This window comes from Amblyomma maculatum, chromosome 1, assembly GCF_055883805.1.
Source record: "Amblyomma maculatum isolate TAMU_Amacu chromosome 1, ASM5588380v1, whole genome shotgun sequence".
Lineage (NCBI taxonomy): Eukaryota > Metazoa > Arthropoda > Arachnida > Ixodida > Ixodidae > Amblyomma > Amblyomma maculatum.
In genome coordinates this window covers 279,739,910-279,752,913 of record NC_139344.1, presented here as the reverse complement: position 1 = coordinate 279,752,913, position 13,004 = coordinate 279,739,910, and the positions used below count along the sequence as shown (strand labels likewise).

Sequence of the window (13,004 nt, the reverse complement as noted above, 5' to 3'; positions counted from 1 at the left end):
AGATTTTAGAACAAGTACATGCCAGAGAAATCAGCCTATAGTTTGACTGGCATGACGAATCGCCCGACTTTAAACTGGCACGATTTTCGCTATTTTCTATTCAGCTGGGAGGCATTGTTCGCAAACTGATTTATTGTAAAGTAAGCATAAGTACTTACTTATAGGTTCTGCATAAAGTCTCAGAAAGCAATTTGGAATTTCTTCTGGGCCACTGCACTTTTTATCATCTAAATTTAATGGTAGCGAGAACACTCCTGCTTCGGTTATAACGTGCCCAGAGCATAATTTTACTCCATATTCTCTGGCCTGAAATCATGCGTGATGCCATTATCAGGTGTAAATGCGGAACAGAAGAACATGTTAGACGCTTCCGTTTGTTTCTTTTCTTCGGTCGCTGACAATGGTTTTGGGGGGCTGTCTTTGTGACTGATATAACGCCACAATTTCCGGGGCAAGTGCTTGATAAAATTGCTGAGCGTTGTACTGCAAAAGTGCTGCTTGGCTACTTTTGTTTTTTAGAGAAACATAGAGAAAGACAGGATGAGTCCTGTATTTTATAGCCTATAATATATCTTTCTTGCATGTATCTATCAAAGTAACTGCACACTAGTGCCATGTACCACTATCGGTGTTCATGCTGGTACCTGTCTGCATTGGCTCATTTATATTTGCAGTGTGTTAATACAAGTCTGGCTCCTGATTTGTGAATTTGAAGGTTAAAAATGCATACATTGTTCTGTGGTAATTTTTTCAAACATCTACTGTACAGTTTTATACTCCCAACATTATGCATGATTGAGCCAGAACAGTCGTATTCACTTACCAGTGTCACTTTAGGTCCTCTTGTTTTCAGCAATTTTAATGAAGCATGCAGCTAGTGAAATAACAGCTGTTACTTGTTATACAAAAACAAACCAATGTACACATGATTATATTGAACTATTAGCATAGTGGTCACAGAGCTAAATGTCCACTTCATTGGCATGTACAGTGGTAAAAGTAATTAAGGTGAAATTCTGGTAGCCTTGCAGTTATACTCAGCTCATGATGAATATCACCATGACAGAGTATTTCATTTTCGTGTTCCTTTATTTCTGCATTTTATTACTGCATCACAAAAATTATTGTATCAATAGAAAAAGCTTGCCAAGCCCTATACAGTCACTGGCAGTGCACTATGTAACGTTTTTCACATCAATTTCCACACAAATATGTGTATAGTACGTATGTTTTGCTCAAGAACCACATATCAGAGGGAAAGGATTGGGCACTGTCATGGTGAAAACTGACAAGTAAGTAACTGGACTCATTTAAAGCTGTTGAGCAGCCCTTCAGGCTGACACACCTCCCTTGAGGCATAAAGACTAGTCCACCTTTGCATTCAATCATTGTTTCGCCTACCTGGGAGTAAGCATGTGCTGTTTGTGCATTTCACAGCTCCCGCATGGTCTCAGTACCACCAGGCAATGTCTTGTGGCATGTGCTTGCGAACTCTTCAATAGTCCAGGCTGAAGATAGCGCTCCATTCACCTACAACACCGGCAACTTCAGTTACGACTTTGAAGATGATGACCCAACAGTTGCTTTGGTAAGTGGTTTCACGGGCCTGCACTTGCCTTTGAGTCCAAGCTTGTAATTATCAGAATCATAGGAGATATGTTCTTCTTTCTCGGCATGGACAACCCTTTTTAACATGCAAGCCTCTATGTTGGTTCTTTGAAACATGAGCGAGCACTGATTGGTCGGGTGTGAAGCTGCCACCCCTTTCATAGGGATGAAGATCGAGCCTTGGATCTCGACCACAGAGCTTGGTCAAAAGGGGATAGACGTCTTGATGCGGTGAGGTGCATGTACATGTCATGGGCCACTTTTGTTTCTCCCAGCATGTCGTGGAGAGGAAACCAGGTGCACTAGCCGGCGTGCATGGCGACTGGAGGGAGTCAAAAGAGGAGGCAAATTAATGCACCGACGCAGTGCCTTCTTGCATATACGGGCACACCATAATATAGCATGCTGCAGAAAAATAATGCTTGTGCATATAAGGTGCATAACCCTCCTTGATCATCTGGGAATTTTTTGCCTACTAGCTGCTCATCTTCTTGAATCTAGCTAGTAGTGCCATTTACTTTGTCTTATGTTTATTCTGTGCTTAGAAAATTGCTCTTTTATTTTTGCCGAAACGAATGCTTGAGTGTAGTATATGTGTGTATGCACATGTATGTTGGTGTGTGCATGCATGGTCATGTGTGTCCACATTTTTTCTCGGTTATACTGACTCCAAGTATGCTTTTAATCTTTGTTTTCGGGGCAGCTTACAGTATTTTCGCATCGGAATGTGCTTGTCAGCTTGTCTGTTAATTTAATTCCTGTATATATTCAATAAAATTAATGCATTCAGGGTAGCCATGCTCATTTTGGCTTTAAAAAAGTTTGTTTAGGAAATATGGATCTATGTCTTGAATTACCTTCAGCAATCGTTGAGACTTATAACTGTACAGAGCTTTTTTGTGTACTTCATTTGGCAGGCACTGCGTGTGTCAATGGAGGAATATGGCCAGACTGATGCCAGGCAGGCAATGACCAACACAGCAAGTGGTGCTGCTGAGGAATCTTTCGGCGATGGGGCAGGAAGTATGTTCCTGGCAAGGTTACATGCTTGATGCGAACTGCAGTGCATTATGATCGTACTTGCTGACAGTGCAGTGATGATGCTTTGTTAGTACTGTTGCTTGACATACCCCCCCCCCCCCCCCCCCCCCCCCCCCCCGCTGCTTCGGCTTCATGGTTAGGGTTGTCAACTGCAGAGCTTGAGAACATTGATTTGATTCCTGCTATGGCTACCACATTTTGGTAGATGCGAGATGCAGTGTGTCAGTGTTGTTAAAGTCAATGCCAGTGCATATTAAAGAACCCCATGTGGCCAAAACTATAGTCCAGAGCTCTTCACTATGAAGTCCCTCATAGTCCTCGGGACATGAAACTCCATATGCCATACTGTGTGGGGCATACTGCTTGAAAAGAGCGAAGCTGACCAATACTACATATCTGGTGTTATACATATGCCACGCAGATTCTTGGAGTTGTTAGTGCAAATGTGTTTCTTGTCACAGGGTGATGTGAAGAAAAGTGTGGTGGAGGATTTGCATGTATGTTAGCCTTCTTATTAAAAACAGGCTGGTCTTACAGAAGCCTTTGGGCCTGATAAACATTTCTATTCGCTCAACAAGCTTTTTTTTTTCTTTTTATTACAGTAACAAACAAGTATACATATGTGCTTTATTGGTGTTTTAAATAGGCTGTTAAGTTGCATGGGTCAGACCAAATGATTGTGCAGGTGTGGTAGAATTATGGCTCTTATAGAGGACAAAATCTGTACAGTCTACATATGTGGCTAGTATCAACTGCTTTGATTTTCTAAGGAAAGGCTATATAGTATAAGAAAGAACAGCTGCTTCCATGGGGTTTAGTTTTTCTGTTTGAATCATTAACATAGTCTTCATCTAACAGAGCACAGGTATGTTCAGCTGTACCTGTCACAGAAAGCCTCAGTGATGAAATTGAGAAGGCTAACCAACAGTTCTCATGACTGCCTTCTATCTGGACACCTTGAGCAATGAAAAGCATTATGAAGGTTGTTTGAAGAAAGAATGCTGGGATATGTTTTGCATTGTCTTACTTCAGTTGGCGTCTCTCATAGCCTGAGTCGCTTTGGGACATTAAACCCCATAAACCAATCATCTTATCTCAGTATTTTATGTACTAGTGTAGCAATATTTTAAGGCAAAAGCCTTTAATGGCTCATATTTTTGGCATTCGTCCGGTCACACTATAGCTGTCAATCAAATTTCATTACCTGAAACCGAAACTAATGTCGTCAGAAAAATAAAAATCTGGTCTCCACCATGAATCAAACCTCCACCCTTGGATCCCCAGCCGAGCACTTTAACCAACTACGCTGCACCTGGGATCGTGAAACACACATAATAATTCTCCTTGTCTACCGTGAAGATGATAGTTAAAAATAAATAAATGAATCCTGTCTCCACTGGGAATTGAGCATCCAGCACTTGGATCCCCAGCCGAGCGCTTTAACCAACTGTGCCACGCCTGGCATCGTGAAACACACATCGTAATTATTCTTGTCTATTATGAGGGTGATAGTAGCAATGACGCTGCAATTAGTGATAATGACAATGATGGCATTAACAATGATAACGATGGTGCATATAGTTGATAATGATAATGAGAGCAAATGTGATGCACCGTGTGCGCCAGCAACGCTCAGGCTTTTGCATTTCCGCAGTATAGATTTTACAGTTCTCTCAGAAATTTTTGTTTTGTTCCTTGACATCACAGTAGTACGAAGCATAAGAAACTGTGCAGCACTGGCCTGTTATGGATATAGATCTAGTACACTAGCTGTTAATCAGCCTGTCAGGCTTTCACAGATTCATAGCATAGCTTAAAGCACAAGTGTTCTCACTCTGCCAATGCCACAGAAAGGGTGGACTTTGCAGGTAGTCACTGGATGGACAACTGGATTATACCATAGAATCAACCGATCACTGTCAATCAGTGTTTCACTGGAATTTGTACCATGTGCAACCATATTTATTTTCATATTGGCTAAAATGTTGTATAGTCGACCCCCTAACTTCAGGATTATTTATTAGCGAGTAGTGGAGTGCATGAACAAGGACCTGCAAGGAAAGCAGCAGATAAGACCCCATTACATCACCCCCTAATCCTCCCCCGATTTTAATGCAACCTTCTTACAGTCATGACTCAGTAGCTGCTTTTTTGCTTATCATATTTTCTGTTGGAGCCAGAATAGCTTGGGCTTTCTCATTTCCCTCTCATTGCATGAGGGAAATAGCTAGGCACTGGATGCAAGTGGCATTTGCTTGAAAAAGTATCAAGCATTGCTCAACTTTTTTCTGGGCACAGGAGCATGCTATTCTAATCATGACCCCTCTTGATGGCGTACTTGTACGTGCTTTTTAGAGAACTTCTTAAAGCATACTGCTGCACCTTCTGGGTTAACAGGTTATCATTTTGAAATTGAACACACAAGCCAAACATGGTAGCATAATCAGGAACTTTTTGCGAACGAATTTCAAGTGTGTTTAGCCTTGTCTAATTTCAGTAAGAAGGAACCTGCCTGCATCATATCTGTGGGGCCTTTTCAAATAAAGACGAGGAAAAGGGTCCAGAGCTATTTTCCATCCAATAGGTATGCCAGTGGCCAGGTGGAAGTCAAATATGAAGAAATATCGGTGGATTGTTTGGAAGCTTGAAAGCCGTATGTAAGGGGTTTGTTAGTGATACCACACTCAATCAGTTTACAAGTTCTTATAAAACAATTCTGGAGATATGTTCCCCACAAACGTGTGGAAAGGAAACATGGCCTCAGGAAGGCCTCACTAGTATCTTGAGCGAAGCCATTTTGAGATAGTGCAAATTGCGCACAAAGAAAACAGTTTTAAACCAAGTGTGACAGATACAGGCCTTTCCCTTACCGTGAACCAATTATTGTTATTATTATTATTATTAACCAAGCCCAAGATGGTGGCGATCGGCCGACTGCAATGCCCGGCTGATTTTCTTTTCGAGGTGGTGGTGGTGAAAGACATTTATTGGCTCAAAAGAGCATTCACAGGGAGGTATGATTGGACCAGCCCTTAAGAGGCCAGTCCTCACAAGCACTAAGTGGGGTCCTTAGTACGGGACTCCAGCGGCATGGGCCGCAGCCCGGGCACGCTCAACCAAGGTCTTTTCGGCCTGTAGGTCAGAGCATCCGAGCAGGGTGGCCTCCCAGTCCTCCCGGGTGAGGTTGGGATGAGGGGGGATAGCAGGGTTGGAGGGGCAGGCCCACACCATGTGGTAAATGTCCGAAGACTTCTCCGCACAGTGCGGAGAGAAAGAGTGGTCGAAGTGTTTGAGAGCTGCCCGGCACAGCAAAGTATTTATATAAAGGCGGAGCAGAAGCCGCTCCTCCGCCTTTGAGAGGCCTTTACATGGGCAGGGATAAATGCCGTGGCCAGATTGATACAGTAAAACAATATCTTTGAAAGAATAAGCTGGAGTGAATTCGAGCTCCTGATCATTGGGGTCGGAGGGGAATGCCCGGTGAGAGAGCGTGCGGGTGGCGGCGTCAGCTGCCTCATTTCCCTCAAGGCCCATGTGGGCAGGAGCCCAAATGATATTCCGGTGAGCGGGTTCCCCGGTGTAGATGCTGTTTTGGAGAAGGTGATAGGCTAGGTACGGTACCCAACTCTGCTCGACGTTCCGACAGGCCCCCGGGAGTCGGAAATAATTGTTTTGGAAGTGGGATGAGCTGCAGCTAATGCAATGGTGGCCTCCTCCGCATGTGTTATGTTACGGGCTCGAAAAGTAAGTCCGTTCACTAGTTCGGATTGGTGGACGACTGCAGCCGTATACCATCCCCCATGGTGGGGACCGCAGGCGTCAACGTAAAATACGTCGGGATTCGATCCATAATGACGAGCCAAGGCTTCCGCCCGCACCAGGCGCCGGCCATTATGATCCTCACGGGTCATGTTTGGGGGAGAGGGCGCACATGGAGGGCGCATCTTCACTGGGATGGAATGCGTACGCGCTCTTCCATGAGAGTGGTGTGCTGGATATGTAGTCGGGCAAGAAGGCGGCGACCCGACGATGTCTTCGAGAGACGTGTATATTGGTTTGTCAAGTGGGCTTCCCGGAGCTCCCAAAATGTGTTCACCATACCCAGCCCCAGGAGACGCTGGTTGGAGGTGTTCACAGGGAGGTCCAGGGACCGTTTAATAATTTTGCAGAGGATGACTTCGAGTGCATCCTCGTCTTGCTTCCGCAGGTGGAGGTACTGAGTCAAATATAAAATTCGACTGGTTACAAATGCATGCGCCAGCCGCAAGGCGTCCTTGCATCATAACCCCCCGTGCTTATTAGAAACCCGGTGTACCATGCGGCCCATCTGGTCCCCCACCTCACGCAGTTTCGCCAATGTCGTTTCTAACCAACTGTGTTGATGTATGAAGAGCCCCAGTATCCGGACTTCGACATGTTTAAGGACTGGACCTGTCTCAAGAGACAACGCAATTTTGGCTGTGCACTTTGGTGATGGGCGTATGTGCACAAATTCAGACTTTTGAAGGGAACATTGGAGGCTGCAGCAACGAGCATAATGGTCCACTATGGTCGCCGCCTGCTACAGGTTAGCCTCAATGTCTCCGAGGGAGCCCTGCGTGGCCCACAGGGTGATGTCATCAGTGTACAGCGCATGCTGCACACCGGTGACAGCGCCCAGCTGGGCTGGCAGGTGCATCATAGCCAGATTGAATAACAGGGGAGAGAGCACCACGCCCTGAGGTGTACCCCTGGTTCCTAAATGAAAAGGTCCAGGGGGAATTCCGTGGCTGCCACGACATTCTGAAAGCCGATTTTATCGCATTTTTTGACCGAATTCAGCGTTAATAATTTGATTGCAGGTTCTCGAAAGGATAAACGTTCTGAAATTTTGTTTTTCTCAATATCGATTTTTGACCATTTTCGACCATTCTAAGACTCGCGTCTCCCCTCAATTGACTCTACAGCTGCTTTCTTTCAGAATTTTTGCTACTGCAAGTCTGGCATCAGTGCACTTTTAATTTTCAGTAAATTTGCGACATTTTTACCTGCCATTAACACTGCCATTAAATTGGAGGATATGATTAATAAATAGCTTTTTGTTGGGAATTATTCGTCTATGCTCATTATCATCAGCAGATACATACATTTTTGAGCCTCTTCACTCGTTAGGGATTTTTAAAATAGTGGTTTGCTAGACACCCTGGTTCATGCTGTGACCTGACCCATTTTCCCTTATTACTAATGAATGCCTCAAGAAGTCTGAACATTTGTTTACCTTTTTATTTGCTTGATATGTTTGCAAAGTGGCAGCAACAATTTCCTGGACTAGTGACACCACACAGAAATGGTGCAGTATATGTGTTACAAGATGAACTATTCTGGAAGCTCTGCCAATTACTAGTTGACAATGGTATGGCATGTGCCGGAAGGTGCTGTTAAGTAAACAGTACAATAGATAAGAAAAAAAATTTTTTAGCTGCTTGGTGCACTGTAACCTTTTTACATTGATTTTGACAGTAGCCATTCAGTACCAGTGAATCATGTATGCTTCCACTGCAATATATGATGCATCTGTTGTGTGTATCTCAGTTGATGAAGAGCTACTGGAGCGACTCCTGAGCATGTCGTTGGGAACTGAACCAGCTGCTATGGGCACAGCACCAAGGATGCTCGACTACACACTCATGACAGAGGAGGAGAAGCTTGCTTATGCAGTACAAATTTCCCTCCAGCTGTACTGTAAGTAAAGTTTGGCATCTGGTTTCTTTTCTTGCATTTGTGAAGCTTCATGGTCAGACATCCAACCCCCACTTTGAAGATTCGCAACTTTCATTATTAACAGAAAAAATGTCAAAAATATGTGCTTGAGCAAGGAAAATTGGGACAAAAAATCATATATTACACTGCTGAAGAAGCAATGGAAAACAAGCATAAACCTTAAAGGAAACAGAGACAAACGGTGCAAAATTTCATGTGGACAGTTCACATCTACAGCATTACTGCCAAGGCTCAAGCAAAGCCCAGAATCAGGATGAGTAACTACTTCTACTTAATGCAAAAGAACAACAACAAATGTTTTAGATAATTAGTAGAAAATGCATAGTAAACTAGGTAACAATTTGAGCAACAAACACACTGTCACGAAAGTAAATTAAGATCTACTCGTGCACAGGTAGGGCCAAGTTGTTAAAAGGTAACAGTTCAACAGTTCACAAAGAATACTCTCGGAAATTTAAAATGTTCAGTCAGGGAGCAAAGAATGGCATAACAAAGAGGGATCAAGAAAACAAAGCCTTTGTTAAGCAAAAGCAGTGCCAAATTCCAGAAGATACCACAAGCACATACTGTCAAGAATGAAAAACTTGCCCAAACAAAATAACCAATTTAGCAAAATTTTCCGCCATAACACAAAGGCCTCTCATGTAATCGCCATTTAATCCTGCTCTGCAGCAGCCTCAACCATATATGCCTATTATTGCCAGATCTGAGCAAGGCCGTCGCATCCAAATCTAACCATAAAAACATTTTCAATACTGGAAGTTCTCCTGAATGCAGGAAAAATTCTGCAGGTCGCAGTTTCTCTGAGATTTTTCACCATGCTTTATGCTACCGCTCTCACTCTTTCCCTACCATGCTAGTATAGTCTCAGTCCACTAACTATAAATTTGCTCAACAATTTCAGAGCCTTCCGTGTTGCTTACGGACATGCTGCGTCATTTAGCATGTTTTTTTTTTTTTTCTTTAGCGGGGCTATTTTTTTAATGTGGGCCCTTAAGGCGCAGTACTATTGGGGACAAAAATGTCTGTGGACCACGCAAACTGCAACCAAAGCGCATAATTTTCGCATCGACCAATATAGTCTCGGGCCATAATTGTTGATGTGAAAGTTGTGAGTTAGTTCTTTCATGTGTGCTACAAAAAAAAGGTGGTAATTCTTGTACATTGTGCTTCTGGTCTAAAATCACCAGATGTGCGATCCAGAGACTAAATTTGTCCCCGATAGTACATCTATTAGTCCACTAACAGTGGCTTCGCATGCCGGTCTCAGAGCCTTCTGCATTGCTTACAGAAATACTGCACCATTTGGCACGTAATCAGACAACCAAAGTTTACTTTCAATGTGGTTCTTTTTTTCTAACGGGGCTATGTTTTGAACACATTCCAAAATCATGGTGGCATTGTTAAAAACAAAAATGGCTGCCAGCTCGAAAACGTTGCAAATCTCATGACTTTGCCTTGTTTGCGATTGACTTAAATTTATCGGTAACCCGAGCAGCATGTCTGAATATGTTGACTTTACCATCAAAATTCAGTTATGACAGCGACGACGACAACCAGCTTGGAACATCAATGTCCGCGTGCCGGTTAGTTTCGTTTCGCATGTCCAGTTATTATTTTGTGCCAAGAATACTATTCAACTTGGAACTTTCATTCTTTCACAGATAGTAGCCAATAAGAGGCCAAACATTTCATATGTTCCAGAAAAATTTTATCTTTTTATTTTAAGTACAAGTTTTGTTCAATTTTTTTGCAATGCATATTTTATAGTTCAAACTCGTACACCTAGAAAGAGCATTTACTTAGCTTCTGTTTTATGCATTTAGCTTTGCACACACACAAAAACATCTACCGAAACGTACAAAAAATTATTGTAGAGGTTCAACTATCCTTGAACCAAGTCAAGAGCGTTAGCCCATCAGCTGGCACAGCATTTGCTGCTGCTGCTTCAATCTTGGCTCGATTCCGCATTTGGTAAATGTCTCGCTTCTCATTGTCTGATGGCCTCAGCAGCCTGTCTGGCACGATTGTGGTCTCTATCTTTAGTGAGAGTGGCTTCTTGTACGCCATGCCACCTGATAGATTCGCCTGACACCATGCTCGCGGTCTCGGACGCACTCGCCCAGATGGCGTATATAATGCCATATTTACCTAGGTTAAATGAAGGAGTGGTGCAGATGGAACTTCATGAAGATGAAGATGTTCACTGCACAGCGTGAGTGTATTTTGCCTAATTAAGGGAAGCTGATCTCTTCGTTCTGGCATGGGTTCGAAACCCAGCTGCCGCAATGTTTTTTTACAAATATTTTTTTCATAGTTTCGTTAAAACCTAGGTCACATGGTACGTGCTGTTGCTTTGTGATGGATTCGTGCCGTTGCCGTGGTGGCCACCATTGTTTGCTCACTGCGGAATAACTCGACCTTGACGAACAGGAGCAGTAGAGCTAATGCTCTAAAATCTGTCATTTTCTGCATGGTGGGGAAAGAATTAAAGACTGGTAGTGGCAGATTCTGCCATGTAAGAATTTTTATATACATGCTTGAAGTGCGAGCTCTTTCTCACGCTCCTCACAACCCATCTTTGGAACCTCCATTTTTTCCAAGAAGGTTGCAAAATCTGAAGTTCAAGATAAGCTGAATTTTCAGGAGCTTAGAAGAACTGGGAATTAATCCTCCAGCATGAAGCTGCACATCAAAAACATCCAGATAGGTGCTAAAAACTGCCTCAGTCAAATTTTTGAGCAAATTGTGACCTAGCTTCGAGTATATCATGCAGTCTTTGTTCATAGTGAGAAATCGAGTGCAGGCTTCATAACCTGTCTTTCACAGCATACTATGAGCTGCATATCCCGCCATGTAGTAAACTAAACTTTTTTGACATTATAATGATGCTCTTCCTGTGAAAGCGAATTAAGCGTAGCCTTTGCGCCCTCTAGCTTTCCGTCATTCTTCGTTTTAAGATTTTTAAAATTTTCAATGCGCGCCAAAACAGCACTAGAGCGATTTTATGGGGTGCAATAATGGTTTGCATATTATCGTCTGTTGGAGCATATTTCGATACTTATATCTTTATAAGTGTCTTTGTTCGTAGTATCTGCCCTGCTGCACAGTGCGCACATGTGGGCACCTGGCCGGCTGGCACCCCTGTTATTAGTAGCGCCTGCTGCGGCGCCTCCATCTTTGCAAAAGTGACCCCCGCTTTAATGCTATACCCCGATGTAGGCTGTTTGTGCACTGCTTTTCTGTTGCCAGGTCTTCATTTGGTTCTTAGGCTCGGTTGTTTCCTTTCCATTAATGCCTTCCATTTATCTTTATTTAAAAAAATTTTTTTTAGCTGCCCATTTCCTTTGTGTCATCTGTTTGCCACGCTGCATGCTATCAATCCTTTGTTCACCTTTGTGGCAGCCCTTTTCATGGCGCTGTGCATCACCCATCAACCCATTTGTCCCTTTCTGGTAGGCGACACATTTTTTCCGTCGTGCATGCAACCTTTACTTCCTACTCCTTCCACCTTTTCTGACTCACGGTGTTCTGTTATCCATTAGCTTGTTTATTTTTTGTCTTTTATTTTCTCCTGAACCTCCAGCGGTGTAGTCCACATTTCTTTTGAGCTGAATGCCAACTTTTCTTGTGGCTACAGGTGATGCACCGTAGTCAGCATCGTTTTTCTGTAACAGAATATACCTATTGGATTATTTTGCAAATGGGGTTACTCATGAACAGCTTTAGCTATTGGATTGTTTTGCAAATGGGGTTACTCATGAACAGCTTTAGTCAGCGCTTGAACTACGTGTTGTATGACTGTCTTTCGTAAGTCCTGTCTTTTTGCTCTCTTTTCAAAATGCAGACATTCCAAAACGAGAAGTAGATGCTTTGGGCATTCTAGGCAAGCTATGCATGTGACAAATGGAATTCGTATATTTCTCTCCAGGTTGTTTTCTTCAGAGCCCAAATCCTGTCATGTGGCTTTCCTGAGGTGTTCAACGTCGGGCCAGAATTGAAAATAAAATAGATGATTGTGAACAGAAATGAGCCCCGTTAACTAATATTTTTGTAAAATGTTGTAGCTAACAACTCGAGACGATGCATATGCAAACAAGAATGCACACCGTGCGCAGTATCCGTTCTGCTGCACAGTGCGCACATGTGGGCACCTGGCTTGCTGGTACCACTGTTGCTGGTAGCGCCCGCTGCGGCGCCTCCATCTTTGCAAAAGTGGCCCCCGCTTTATGCATTCGCGACGCAGTCGTCACACTGACCAACCTTCCAAAGAACTATAATGGGGATGGCCAACAGCCTTCTTTGGAAGCAAATCGGTTAATGCTTCTGGTCATAGTGTCTAGCAAATGGGGAATATTTTTGTGTGCTTTCACAGGGGTCCTGTAAAGCTTTTTGTAGTCAGTTATTCCATTCCAAAATGATTCAAGCGTTGCTGGCTTTATTAAAAAAGTAATCTTAAATTGTCGCAAGCAAATAGATTATACTTACAGAATTTAAAACTGGAACAGTATTAAAAAGTCACAGGATTGTCATGCACTGAGTTACATCACTGGTCACAAAAGGAATGTCGTGGAATGCCATGGCTCCTGTGCCTG

The 13,004-nt window shown here is 43.2% G+C and overlaps 1 protein-coding gene and 1 pseudogene across 2 annotated transcripts in view; one reads left to right on the top strand and one right to left on the bottom strand.

The window, feature by feature from the left end:
• Nucleotides 1-13,004, top strand: part of LOC146206656 (26S proteasome non-ATPase regulatory subunit 4-like) — a 52,312-nt gene that overhangs the window by 26,776 nt on the left and 12,532 nt on the right. The window contains exons 7-10 of one of the 2 annotated variants that reach the window (XM_084591424.1): nucleotides 1,438-1,588; nucleotides 2,526-2,631; nucleotides 8,221-8,370; nucleotides 12,341-12,419. In XM_084591424.1, the coding sequence (XP_084447550.1) occupies nucleotides 1,438-1,588; nucleotides 2,526-2,631; nucleotides 8,221-8,370; nucleotides 12,341-12,384 (451 nt within the window). In that variant the 3' untranslated portion in view covers nucleotides 12,385-12,419. Of the gene's footprint in view, nucleotides 1-1,437; nucleotides 1,589-2,525; nucleotides 2,632-8,220; nucleotides 8,371-12,340; nucleotides 12,420-13,004 lie in introns of those variants that run through there. The other variant, XM_084591423.1, reaches the window with a different exon arrangement.
• LOC146206657 (uncharacterized) lies at nucleotides 5,719-7,330 on the bottom strand (annotated as a pseudogene).